The sequence below is a fragment of the Gigantopelta aegis genome, chromosome 14 (assembly GCF_016097555.1).
Source record: "Gigantopelta aegis isolate Gae_Host chromosome 14, Gae_host_genome, whole genome shotgun sequence".
NCBI lineage: Eukaryota > Metazoa > Mollusca > Gastropoda > Neomphalida > Peltospiridae > Gigantopelta > Gigantopelta aegis.
This window is the reverse complement of record NC_054712.1, coordinates 3,735,071-3,748,377: the sequence shown is the minus strand read 5'-3', so window position 1 is coordinate 3,748,377 and position 13,307 is coordinate 3,735,071. Positions and strand designations below refer to the sequence as shown.

The 13,307-nt window shown below is 40.3% G+C and overlaps 1 protein-coding gene across 1 annotated transcript in view; it reads right to left on the bottom strand.

The window, feature by feature from the left end:
* Window positions 1–3,031: 3,031 nt before the first annotated feature.
* The window catches only part of LOC121388460, a 111,449-nt gene continuing 101,173 nt past the window's right edge, over window positions 3,032–13,307 (bottom strand). The window contains exon 8 of the mRNA XM_041519800.1: window positions 3,032–8,348. Coding sequence (XP_041375734.1) covers window positions 8,299–8,348 — 50 coding nt within the window. The 3' untranslated portion in view covers window positions 3,032–8,298. The remainder of the gene's footprint in view (window positions 8,349–13,307) is intronic.

Here is a 13,307-nt window from a genome sequence, read left to right as displayed (position 1 = left end):
TATTTTTTCCTACACCGCACGAGAACCATTCCGTGTTGAATAGCTTGTCTATGATGAACAACACGAGACATTTTGAGTTAAATCAGTTTTATTTTCTCCTACACTGCACTGCATTATTGCTAGTGAGTACACCTTAATATGGAATATGTTGTGATGGCGCTTACCCATGGAAATGAGGTGTGCATCATATACAGCACGATGTACATGTGTAAACATCAAAGCTGATTATAAAGACAAGTAAATATAATACATGTATGCATATTATGGCCTAATATGGAGTTACATAAATGAGCCAATGATATTAACCAAAAAAATTAATTACAAATGGGGGAGCATATAAATTACGACTAGTTTGTAATTTTAATCTAAATTCATGAAAATGAGCTGTAGTTTGCTGACACTTTAAACAAAAGGAGAATTTTTTTCACCAAAACCCCCCAACAAAATCTTGTTTTTTTATTTATGATTTTTTAATACATGTATATTGCCTATGAAAATTGCAACAACAGGTAGTATTGTTTGCCTTGCACTCACACAAGTAATCCATGTTTGGTTTACAATTAACTGTGGACATCATATACATACTAATAATGGCTTACACAAAACGATGGGTACCAGTTATGTTTCTGGCATAAGTACCCATAAAAAGTTTTTGAAAACTTTCAGATCTAAGCAGCCTGGATTTTTTTCTATAAGTATAGTTTAAAATGTGTTGCGGTGTACATAAATATCCCAGTGGTAATATTTTTGATTAAACGGTGGCCTCATTCTCACAAACTTGGGAACCTGGGGACTATTTCACAAAGGTCTCTTAGGCTCTGCTAGACAACAAAGCATCCTCTTTGCAAGTCTTTTAGCATTGCACTGCAAGATCGCAAAGTTGTGAGAGTTTAGTGAATTAGGCCCCGGACACATTTTTTCAGAGCTATCTTAGCTCTACGATATCGTAAAACTGATGTAGGCTATGATATCACTATGATACATGTCATAGCCCCCAACGGTCTTACGATATAGTAGCACTAGGATAAATATGAATAATTTTGACCATGGGTAATTTGTGTACGTATATTCTGCCATTCACCAAAAAGATGGCATACATTTGTAATTATAATACAGCGTATTTTTCCTCTTTTTGTTTTTTTTATTTACATTACAAAATAATACTAAATGTAGTCCTAATAAAATAAAAAATACAGAAGCGTGGCACTGTCTAACTTAGTCCATTTAAAAAATCTTCAACCTATACATATATGATACATTAATATGTGAAAACATTTACCCAATTTCATAGACTACAAATTTATCAATGGCCAAACAAGAAAAATATTTACAAACACTGAGCATTCTAAACACCTGTGTTCAGAACCTAAATTAACACCTTATGTAATAGTTTTTCCATACAATACAAATTGATGACTAAACATATAACAACCAAGTGATATTTGTCCTATGTACAAATGAATGACTAATACTAACACCATGCTAATATATTATAAACCCTATTCAGGTTAACTTTTAACTATAACTTTTAACTATAACTTGTAAATCTAAATGTCCCAGACTCATGTTCTATACACATAGGAGCCATGGCCCTCATTCAAGTTTAAATATTTTTTATAAATAATTCCAGTTTGGCTTGACATAAACAGAAAAGGAAAACTGTTTTTAAAAATGTTCTATTTTTGTGTTCAAATTGAAGGTATAAATAAAACAGCTAATCCATAGTAATGAACATCGTCTGTTCATGGAGTTTGAAAATAGAATTTCTTGATTTGTTTTATCCTATTAAACAGATCTCCAGCTCACAGATAGATACACATAAGTGAAATAATCTTTTAAACTCCATATGAGTAGACAACATTTTTCACTATGGGCGAGTACTCCCATTTTATTTATATCTTGACCAATGTTTTTTTAAATTGCATTTTATTTGCAAATATTACATTTTTGTTATTTCCAAAATATGCTTTTTTATTGGATGCGAACCCAGTAACTTCCAACTGGTTTTATACACTCCATATTTAAACCCAAAATCCGATTGATAAACCACTAGTGTACACCACCAAGGTCAGTTTTACCATGTATTCTAATTCTAACTGTTATAAAGAATGAGCCTTGCCTGGCCAGAAAACTGGTGACCATGGCGATATGAGACTGGAATTGTTTGTCCTCTCTTACATGATATACATGAACGCAGGATACACATGATGGTTATTTAGTGCTAGTTACAACAAGCAGGTGAATGTCTGCTAGACTGGTAGTGCATAAAACCAAACGACAACATCAGGAACCAGTCAAGTCATTAGCGATTGTTAGCACGTTAGCGTTGCTTGCTGTCGCCGAATGCAAGGGTTCATGTTTCCACTTACTGTCATATATACACATTATAATAATACACATTATAATAATATTAAACGCAATGCTTTACAGGGCACATTTAACAGTTGTCAATGCATAGTCTACTCCAGTGCTTCATATGTACATTGTTGTACTAGTAATATTATATACACAGTCATTTATAGTTAGGGGCAGGACGTGGCCCAGTGGTTAGGTGCTCGCTTGATGCGTGGTTGGTGTGAGATCGATCCACGACTGGTATGTGCTGTCCTGTCTGTGAGATGGTGCATATAAACGATCCCTTGCTACTAATGGAAAAATGTAGTGGGTTTCCTCTCTATGACTGTCAAAATTATCATACGTTTGACATCCAATAGCCGATGATTAATAAATGAATGTGCTCTAGTGGTGTCGTTAAACAAAAACTTTTTTTTTACATTTAGGTAATATAGTGAACAACAAAAGAAACGCAAGTCAGGGTGTTATGGTTAGTTTGTAATTAGAACAGCTTTACTTGATTATAGAAGTTTGTTTTGTTTAAAGACACCACTAGAGCACATTGATTAAATAATCATCAGCTATTGGATGTCAAACGTATGGTCATAGAGAGGAAACCCACTACATTTACCCCATTAGTAGCAAGGGATCTTTTATATGAACCATCCCACAGACAGGATAGCACATACCACAGCCTTTGATATACCTTTCCTGATGCACAGGCAGGAACGAGAAATAGCCCAATGGGCCCACAGATGGGGATCGATCCTAGACCGACCGCTCATCAAGGTTCGGCTTTACCACTGGGCTACATCTCACCTCTACATGATTATGGATGCTCAATTGTGTGACATTTCTTTTGGAGTTCAGGATATTATACCCTGACACAACAATAATCTGACAATTCAGGGTGGTTACACAAATGGGGCGGTTCTAAAATGTTATGCTTGCTAAGTCTGGTGAATTGTTATCTTTTTCAATGCAAATAAAGCCAGTTTATTTATTTATTTAATTCTGGTGGGGTGGTGTTATGCATTAAAAACAAAATCTATACCATCATTCTCTAGCTCACACATACATGCATATATTTTCAAAACAAGTCCAACACCAATGACAACATGTACACAAAAATTAAACCAAAAACCACATCATATACATAACTACATATCATAACAATGTGATATTCAAATGCACTGTACATTTAAACAGAAATATATAAACATAAAATGTAATACTGTGAAAGACTAATGTATTCACCAATATACTCTTGTTCTGCAAACACGGATATATAGGCAGAATAGCTACATACATCTCGGATAAACTATAGATTATTAGTGTGTGTGTGTGTTACTAACATACAGTTACAACCCAATGCTACCCATCAAACCTAACTCATCGGCATTTGACGAGGGTTTTCTAATTTACTGAAACTGTTCTGTGTTTGCTGCAATTATTAACATGTTTTTAATAACTAACTTACCTTTGTCTAGTTGTGGTACACTGGTTGGAACAAGAAAAAATCCAATCAGCTCAATGGATCCACCGAGGTGATATACTGAACTAGAAAAAGTATTTAATATGCAATTTCCGTTTTTAAAGCGGCTCTGTTAGTGAGAAACACATGACAGTAGCAGCAAACTCCGGACTGTCCCGTTAATGTTTTAATAAAAGAAAAAATCAGAACATTAAACTGGAACATGTAAAAGATTTACACATTTAGATGTGATTGAAAACTATCTTCTTTGACTACATGCACCTCACTGAATATGTGAGATGGCAACAAACGAAGACTGTTCTATATAAGGAGAGAAAACATTAAGCAATAAATGCAATTTTCTTCTCTATTTTTTTTTAATATTACACGATAAATGGTTGATTACAGTGTTCATCATTCTATGCAATAACAATAACAATTTTATTCTCAAAAAAATAAATAAAACATAATATTATACAAAACATTAGTTTTGAAATTTTTGACAAAATTTATGCATCATAAAGATATCTTAAAGCAACTAATTACCCTTAAATACCATACAATATTATGTTCAACGTCTTTCAGAATAAACATAGCCATTATATCTTTTGTACACATAAAGTAAAGATATTGTTTAGTATTACCGGTACATATATTTACATACAGTAGAATCTCGTTGGCTCAACCTCGGAAGGGTGGAACACACTGCGACGCTTGAACCAAGAACGAAGTACATGTATTTGTAAAATGTTTTTCACTTTTTTTTCTTATACTTTGAAATTATCTTTTAAAAAACCCCACAAGATCATTAAGAACTGTTCTCAGATGTTAATATTAGACATACATGTATTTACTAATCATGTCATGTAAATAATTTTTCTTAACAATCAACTTAAACATTCTTTACACCAACAAGACTATAAATTTAACGAAAACAGAAAATGTTAACATGGAGATTTAAATTCTTTAGAAAACATCATGAACATTTCGATCAACAGTAACTTGCATATGGGTCATTGTAACAATAAACGTCCCAGTCATCCTTTCTCCAAAGGCTTGTATATCACAGATTACACTCGCACACAACAAAAACAAGGTATCAGATTCATTTAACTTCAACTTCATTTCAGTCCTTGTATCGAAAAGTTCAAGTATGCCATCCTGGGCACACATCACAGCTATCTGGTCTGTCTGTCCAGAAGAACAATTAGTGAGAGAGAGAAGTCGGTGCAGTTGTCTTGAACCCAATGATTCATTAAAACTCAGTCTGGCTGAAATCCGATACTGAGGAATGAACCCAGTATCTACCAGACTTGAGCACTTCACCATTGATTGATTGTGCCAGTATAGTTGTATACTTTGAAATGAATGCCAACTGCACTCCATTAAGTGGTTTAGCAAAACAACAGAACAGGGAAGCAAATTTCATGACAATGATTGTTTCAATTTGAGCTCACCTTCCACATTATATGAATGACAAATCGATTACCAATTGTGCTTCACTTCTTGCACTTGACTGATTATGCAAATGTAATTCACTTAACTGAACAACTGCCTTCCAGAGTAGGAAACCATGAACCTGTAATGTTGGTAATTATGCCACGTTTGCAACTTTGAAACCCTGTACTGCTGCTCTTAAACTTATTAAGAAGCCACCTGTCGGCTGTCTGAAAAAGACTACCATAATATTCTCGGAGATCATCTAATACAGTAGAGTTTGACCTGTGTGACCAACTAACCACGTGTCATAACATGCCTTGATTTGGCTGATAACCAAAGGTTTGCCAGTTTTATCAAGTAAAAATTGGTCTTTTATTATACCTTTGTGCCAATTAATGTACATCTTGCCACACATAGAAATAGGTCCACACACGTATGGCAGGATTTTCATTTTGGCAGTTACTACTTCTTGTCTGATTAAATATATTGTATAAATGTCCCTGAAATTTGATTTGGCAATCCTGTATATATACTCAAACATAACAAATATCTTCCAAAATGTTTCAAATCTTATTCCAGTTTGTGCAAATTCTCATTTGTGCAAATTGTATTCCATTTTATGCATTTTATTCCAATTTGTGCAAATCTTATTCCATTTTTTAGCTAATATTATTCCAGTTTGTGCAAATTGTATTCCAATTTGTGCAAACTGTATTCCAGTTTGTGTAAACTGTATTCCAGTTTGTGCAAACCGTATTCCAATTTGTGCAAACTGTGTTCCAGTGTGTGTAAACTGTGTTCCAATTTGTGTAAACTGTGTTCCAGTTTCTGCTGACTATTCCAGTTTGTGCAAATTATATTCCAGTTTGTGTAAATCTTGTTCCAGTTTGAGGAAGCACAAAACCAGGTAAATATTCTGCCCACAACAACTGCCAGTCAAATATCAGTCAAATATCAGTCAAATATCACCGTTTAATGGATGATTACAAAGATTTTCTCTGCTAATACTGCTGGCTGTTAAGTTTGTTTTGACACATCTTGTAAGCTGTGGACAGTAATCACAATATCCGTGGAGATGCTGATTACAAAAAACAGATTCCTGTTTAACGTCATCTTTACATCTCAGCCCAGACATGATCACTATCTGACATTTATTTCTTAACACAACCTAATATTGTTCATTACACATCGACACTAGATGCTGACATAAAATATAAAAAAAACCTGTTAATTACGATGAACAAACAAAAAATATGTGCTGTTGGTTTTATTCTTCAAAAACACATTTGCTTTTTTATGTTTTATTCTTCAGAAACAAGCTGCTTTTAAATGTATCATTCCAAAGCTGATGGATTTCTTTTGTGAAGAAAACATTTGGATACAAAATATTTTTAATATTCATGTTTCTTATTCTACGTGAGTAAACATGTAAAAATATTGTTAACAGGTAATACAAATGTGACTGTACTCAGACTTTTAAACATTTTAAACACTGGTAATATTGTACATCAGACATGCACACAAACATACACATGCGCACACACACCACAATTCAATTTGGTGAACTTTGATCTTGGAAGTTCCAAAAATCATCCTTTATCTGCATCAAATTAAATAATGAAATTCATGTGAAATAAACTTAACAACTTCAATAAATCTATTTATCTGTTAGTTATTCTTAACATTCCAGTATCTTCCTATCACCCACACATTACATCAACTTTCTTGCAGTATCTTCCTGTGACCCACACGTTACATAAACGTTCTTCTAGTATCTTCCTGTCACCCACACGTTACATAAACTTTCTTCCAGTATCTCCCTATCACCCACACGTTACATAAACTTTCTTCCAGTATCTTTCTGTAACCCACACACTACATAAACTTTCTTCCACCTGTCAATTTATAAAGCGATAGCCCCATGATCAATCACAAATTGATAAAGTTCTTTGATATTTGTGCTTTTATCCCAAAACCTGTTATGTGTACATTAAAACAGAAAATAAATTTTACAAGTATTCATTTTGGCACACAATCACAAATCCTTCCCTTTAAGCAGCTAAGCATGTTTTTGATGGTATTAACATACTCATTAGACTGGTTTTTAATAGGATGAAAACCAGTCCAATCCATGCACAGGGTACAAATTAATTTTTCAGCTCACAATCGCTTATACAAGTATTGTATACAGCTTACATTGTATCTGATGATTGCAGGCCATTCTTTACAAGCAAAAATTATCATTGTTTTTTTGTTTTTTGTCATTCAGTATATATTGAAGATGTATAGAACAATAAAAATACTCAACATGTTACAAATGTGTCTATTAAGTCAGGTCATACAGTGCATGTTTCTTCTCTTCTGTGTTGTCTTGAGCTCTTCGATTCTCACATCAATTATTCTGTTATGACAACAGCTCCAGACATCCCTAATGTCAGACTCCATCTCGGCATTATACACGCTTCACTCGGCAGCCAAAGAAGAATCGTATAATTGCTAAACAGAATCTGTTTTTCAGAAAGTAGTATATTACACAATTCTACAAGAGACTGCCTTATCTGCTGAATACACTTTCCATCCATGAAATGCAACAAAAGTCATTCATCTTTCTCCAAGTCTTGGACAGAACTCTCTGGCAAAGTCAGAGGTTGTGCCCATGACAGGCATGCTTGAACAGTTCTGTGATGGAAGCATGCCAAAAATTACCCACACCGACACATGAATGTTTCATAGATTGCCAAATAATTTTAGTCCCAAAAATTCAGAAATGAAAGACATGATTCATAAAACAATTATTTTTACTTTTTTAATCCATGAGATGGGTTTCCTCTGCAGAAAAATTTGAATTACATATTTGCAGTACAGTACAGATGAAAAAACAAGAAAAAACTAAGCTATTTATTATATTCTTATTCCTAATTCCACAATATACATGTAGCTCTGCAGAAAATATTGAGCTAGTGTGTAGAACTGGTCCAAACTGATCTTGTTTGCCACACTACACTCTACGTCTGTCTGGATAAACTCCAGATGTCAGCGTGTTCACCACCTCATGGCTCCTTGTACTTGTCAATGTTGTTCCTCAGCATAAGAATTTGTTCTGCAAGTACAAGAACTTTCATTATTATAGTCCTCTACCAGAGGAGAGTACCGGTATAGGTTTTCTATCTGTCTGCCCGCCCCCTGCCCACCAGCCCACCTGCCCACCAGCCCACCTGCCCACCAGCTCGCCCACCTGCCCACCTGCCTGCCCGCCCACCTGCCTGCCCGCCCACCTGCCAGCCTGCCTGCCCCCTGCCCACCTGCCAGCCTGCCTGCCCCCTGCCCACCAGCTCGCCCACCTGCCCGCCTGCCTGCCCGCCCACCTGCCAGCCTGCCTGCCCCCTGCCCACCAGCTCGCCCACCTGCCCACCTGCCAGCCTGCCCGCCCACCTGCCCACCTGCCAGCCTGCCCGCCCACCTGCCCACCAGCTCGCCCACCTGCCCACCTGCCTGCCTGCCCGCCCACCTGCCAGCCTGCCTGCCCCCTGCCCACCAGCTCGCCCACCTGCCCACCTGCCAGCCTGCCCGCCCACCTGCCAGCCTGCCCGCCCACCTGCCCACCAGCTCGCCCACCTGCCCACCTGCCTGCCTGCCCGCCCACCTGCCAGCCTGCCTGCCCGCCCACCAGCTCGCCCACCTGCCCACCTGCCTGCCTGCCCGCCCACCTGCCAGCCTGCCTGCCCGCTCGCCCACCTGCCCACCTGCCTGCCTGCCTGCCCGCCCACCTGCCAGCCTGCCTGCCCCCTGCCCACCAGCTCGCCCACCTGCCCACCTGCCTGCCTGCCCGCCCACCTGCCAGCCTGCCTGCCCGCCCACCAGCTCGCCCACCTGCCCACCTGCCTGCCTGCCCGCCCACCAGCTCGCCCACCTGCCCACCTGCCTGCCTGCCTGCCCGCCCACCTGCCAGCCTGCCTGCCCCCTGCCCACCAGCTCGCCCACCTGCCCACCTGCCCGCCTGCCCGCCCACCTGCCCACCTGCCAGCCTGCCCGCCCACCTGCCCACCAGCTCGCCCACCTGCCTGCCTGCCCGCCCACCTGCCAGCCTGCCTGCCCCCTGCCCACCAGCTCGCCCACCTGCCCACCTGCCAGCCTGCCCGCCCACCTGCCAGCCTGCCCGCCCACCTGCCCACCAGCTCGCCCACCTGCCCACCTGCCCACCTGCCTGCCTGCCCGCCCACCTGCCAGCCTGCCTGCCCACCCACCAGCTCGCCCACCTGCCCACCTGCCTGCCTGCCCGCCCACCTGCCCGCTCGCCCACCTGCCCACCTGCCTGCCTGCCTGCCCGCCCACCTGCCAGCCTGCCTGCCCGCCCACCAGCTCGCCCACCTGCCCACCTGCCTGCCTGCCCGCCCACCAGCTCGCCCACCTGCCCACCTGCCCACCTGCCTGCCTGCCTGCCCGCCCACCTGCCAGCCTGCCTGCCCCCTGCCCACCAGCTCGCCCACCTGCCCACCTGCCTGCCTGCCCGCCCACCTGCCAGCCTGCCTGCCCGCCCACCAGCTCGCCCACCTGCCCACCTGCCTGCCTGCCCGCCCACCAGCTCGCCCACCTGCCCACCTGCCCACCTGCCTGCCTGCCCCCTGCCCACCAGCTCGCCCACCTGCCCGCCTGCCAGCCTGCCTGCCCGCCCACCTGCTAGCCTGCCCAGCTGCCCGCCTGCCTGCCTGTCCATCCCACATATAGTTTTTTGGACCATTTTCCACAATGTCTCAAGATATTGAGCTGAAATTTGGTTTATAGGTTTATAATGTATTGTTACAGATCAAGTTTGACTTAAATTTACCAACATTATTGGATTTCTCTTTTTTTTTTCTTTTTTTTTTTTTTTTTTTTTTTTTTTTTTTTTTCTTTTTCTTTCCCCCCCCCCCCCCCCCCCCCCCCCCAAATATTAGATACAAAATCAGCTGTTGAGCAACAAAATGGCCATACTGGCTGCATTTTACTTTGAATAAAAATTAGACATTTTTTTTAAAACATTACAAAGCTCTTAATAAACATCACTTCTCTTCCCTATAATGTAATGGAAATAATCCAATAAGGCCCAGAATAGAATAGAATAGATGTTTACAACACCCCATCATGAAAAATACATCGGCTATTGGGTGTCAAACTATGGTAGCCCACCAACAGGGATTGACCGTATACTGACCATGCATAAGGCAAGTACTCTACCAATCATTATAAAACTCTTCATAAAAATCACCTTCACTTCCCCATATTGTAATGGAAATAATCCAATCATTATAAAGCTCTTCATAAAAACCACCTTCCCTTCCCCATATTGTAATGGAAATAATCCAATCATTATAAAGCTCTTCATAAAAACCACCTTCCCTTCCCCATATTGTAATGGAAATAATCCAATCATTATAAAGCTCTTCATAAAAACCACCTTCCCTTCCCCATATTGTAAATGAAATAATCCAATATGGCCCACCAAGGAGGGAAGGAAGGAAATGTTTTATTTAATGACGCACTCAACACATTTATATAGCGTCGGACATATGGTTAAGGACCACACAGATATTGACACAGGAAACCCGCTGTCGCCACTTTATGGGCTACTCTTTTCGATTAGCAACAAGGGATCTTTTATATGCACTATCCCATAGACAGGATAGCACATACCACAGCCTTTGATGTACCAGTCGTGGTGCACTGGCTGGAGTGAGAAATAGCCCAATGGGCCCACTGACGGGGATCGATCTCAAACCGACTGTGCATCAAGCGAGCACTTTACCACTGGGCTATATCTCGCCCCTACCAAGGAGGAATTGATCTTATACTGACCATGCATAAGGCGAGTACTCTACCAGGGAGGGATTGATCTTATACTGACCATGCATAAGGCGAGTACTCTACCAGGGAGGGATTGATCTTATACTGACCATGCATAAGGCGAGTACTCTACCAAGGAGGGATTGATCTTATACTATACTGACCATGCATAAGGCGAGTACTCTACCAGGGAGGGATTGATCTTATACTATACTGACCATGCATAAGGCGAGTACTCTACCAAGGAGGGATTGATCTTATACTGACCATGCATAAGGCGAGTACTCTTCCAAGGAGGGATTGATCTTATACTATACTGACCATGCATAAGGCGAGTACTCTACCAAGGAGGGATTGATCTTATACTGACCATGCATAAGGCAAGTACTCTACCAAGGAGGGATTGATCTTATACTGACCATGCATAAGGCAAGTACTCTACCAAGGAGGGATTGATCTTATACTGACCAAGCATAAGGTGAGTACTCTTCCAAGGAGGGACTGATCTTATACTATACTGACCATGCATAAGGCGAGTACTCTACCAAGGAGGGATTGATCTTATACTATACTGACCATGCATAAGGCGAGTACTCTACCAAGGAGGGATTGATCTTAGACTGACCATGCATAAGGCGAGTACTCTACCAAGGAGGGATTGATCTTATACTATACTGACCATGCATAAGGCGAGTACTCTTCCAAGGAGGGATTGATCTTATACTATACTGACCATGCATAAGGCGAGTACTCTACCAGGAGGGATTGATCTTATACTATACTGACCATGCATAAGGCGAGTACTCTGCCAAGGAGGGATTGATCTTATACTGACCATGCATAAGGCGAGTACTCTACCAAGGAGGGATTGATCTTATACTATACTGACCATGCATAAGGCGAGTACTCTACCAAGGAGGGATTGACCTTATACTGACCATGCATAAGGCGAGTACTCTACCAAGGAGGGACTGACCTTATACTATACTGACCATGCATAAGGCAAGTACTCTTCCAAGGAGGGATTGATCTTATACTGACCATGCATAAGGCAAGTACTCTACCAAGGAGGGATTGATCTTATACTATACTGACCATGCATAAGGCAAGTACTCTTCCAAGGAGGGATTGATCTTATACTATACTGACCATGCATAAGGCGAGTACTCTACCACGGAGGGATTGATCTTATACTGACCATGCATAAGGCGAGTACTCTACCACGGAGGGATTGATCTTATACTGACCATGCATAAGGCAAGTACTCTACCAAGGAGGGACTGACCTTATACTGACCATGCATACGGCAAGTACTCTACCAAGGAGGGCCTTACCTTATACTGACCATGCATAAGGCAAGTACTCTAGCAATGGTCTATGTCCTGACTTTCACCCCAAAGAAATCTTGCTGCTACCACATAGGATTTCCTTCCAATTAGCAACAAGGTCTTTTATATACATGTATTATCCCACAACTATGCATTATAGATGCAGGAAATGAGAAAGAAATATTACTGAAACACATATAATATGTGGCAGGGGAGATAACTTCATATAACATTAATGTAGCAGGGATATTCTAGTGCTAACTTTGTTAAGTATGAATTTTTTTGAATAGTATTAACAATATAGAAACAAATTTCTAAAATCAGCTAATTTTACTTGTATATTGCAGAATAATGTTCACGTCAAATGGTAAATGCTATTCAAGAGAGAGCCATGGTAACTGCCATTCTAGTCTTTGAATGACAATATCTGTATTAAGTTAATAACAGATCATTATCTGCATCAAAAGGTCTTCTAATCGGACTACAATTATGGCAATAACATTCTGAATAGCAGCCAACCATATTATAAATTTATGGCTTTCTGCAAAATATAATGTAAAACAGAGATAAGACTGCTGGTATAATTAATCATTTAAAGACTCGAGCCCAACAGTAAATCACAGTATTTAGGTGTCTAACATCATTGGTCTATATGTAATTCTTTTTATCCCTAAAGAAAGATGATGAAATCGGTGAAAACAAGATAAACAAGACAATATCAAAGGAAACAAAGACAATGATCCATCATTCATCCAGTGATCCATCATTCATCCAGTGATCCATCATTCATCCAGTGATCCATCAATGATCCATCATTCATCCAATGATCCATCATTCATCTAGTGATCCATCATTCATCCAGTGATCCATCAATGATCCATCATTCATCCAATTATCCACCGTTCATCCAG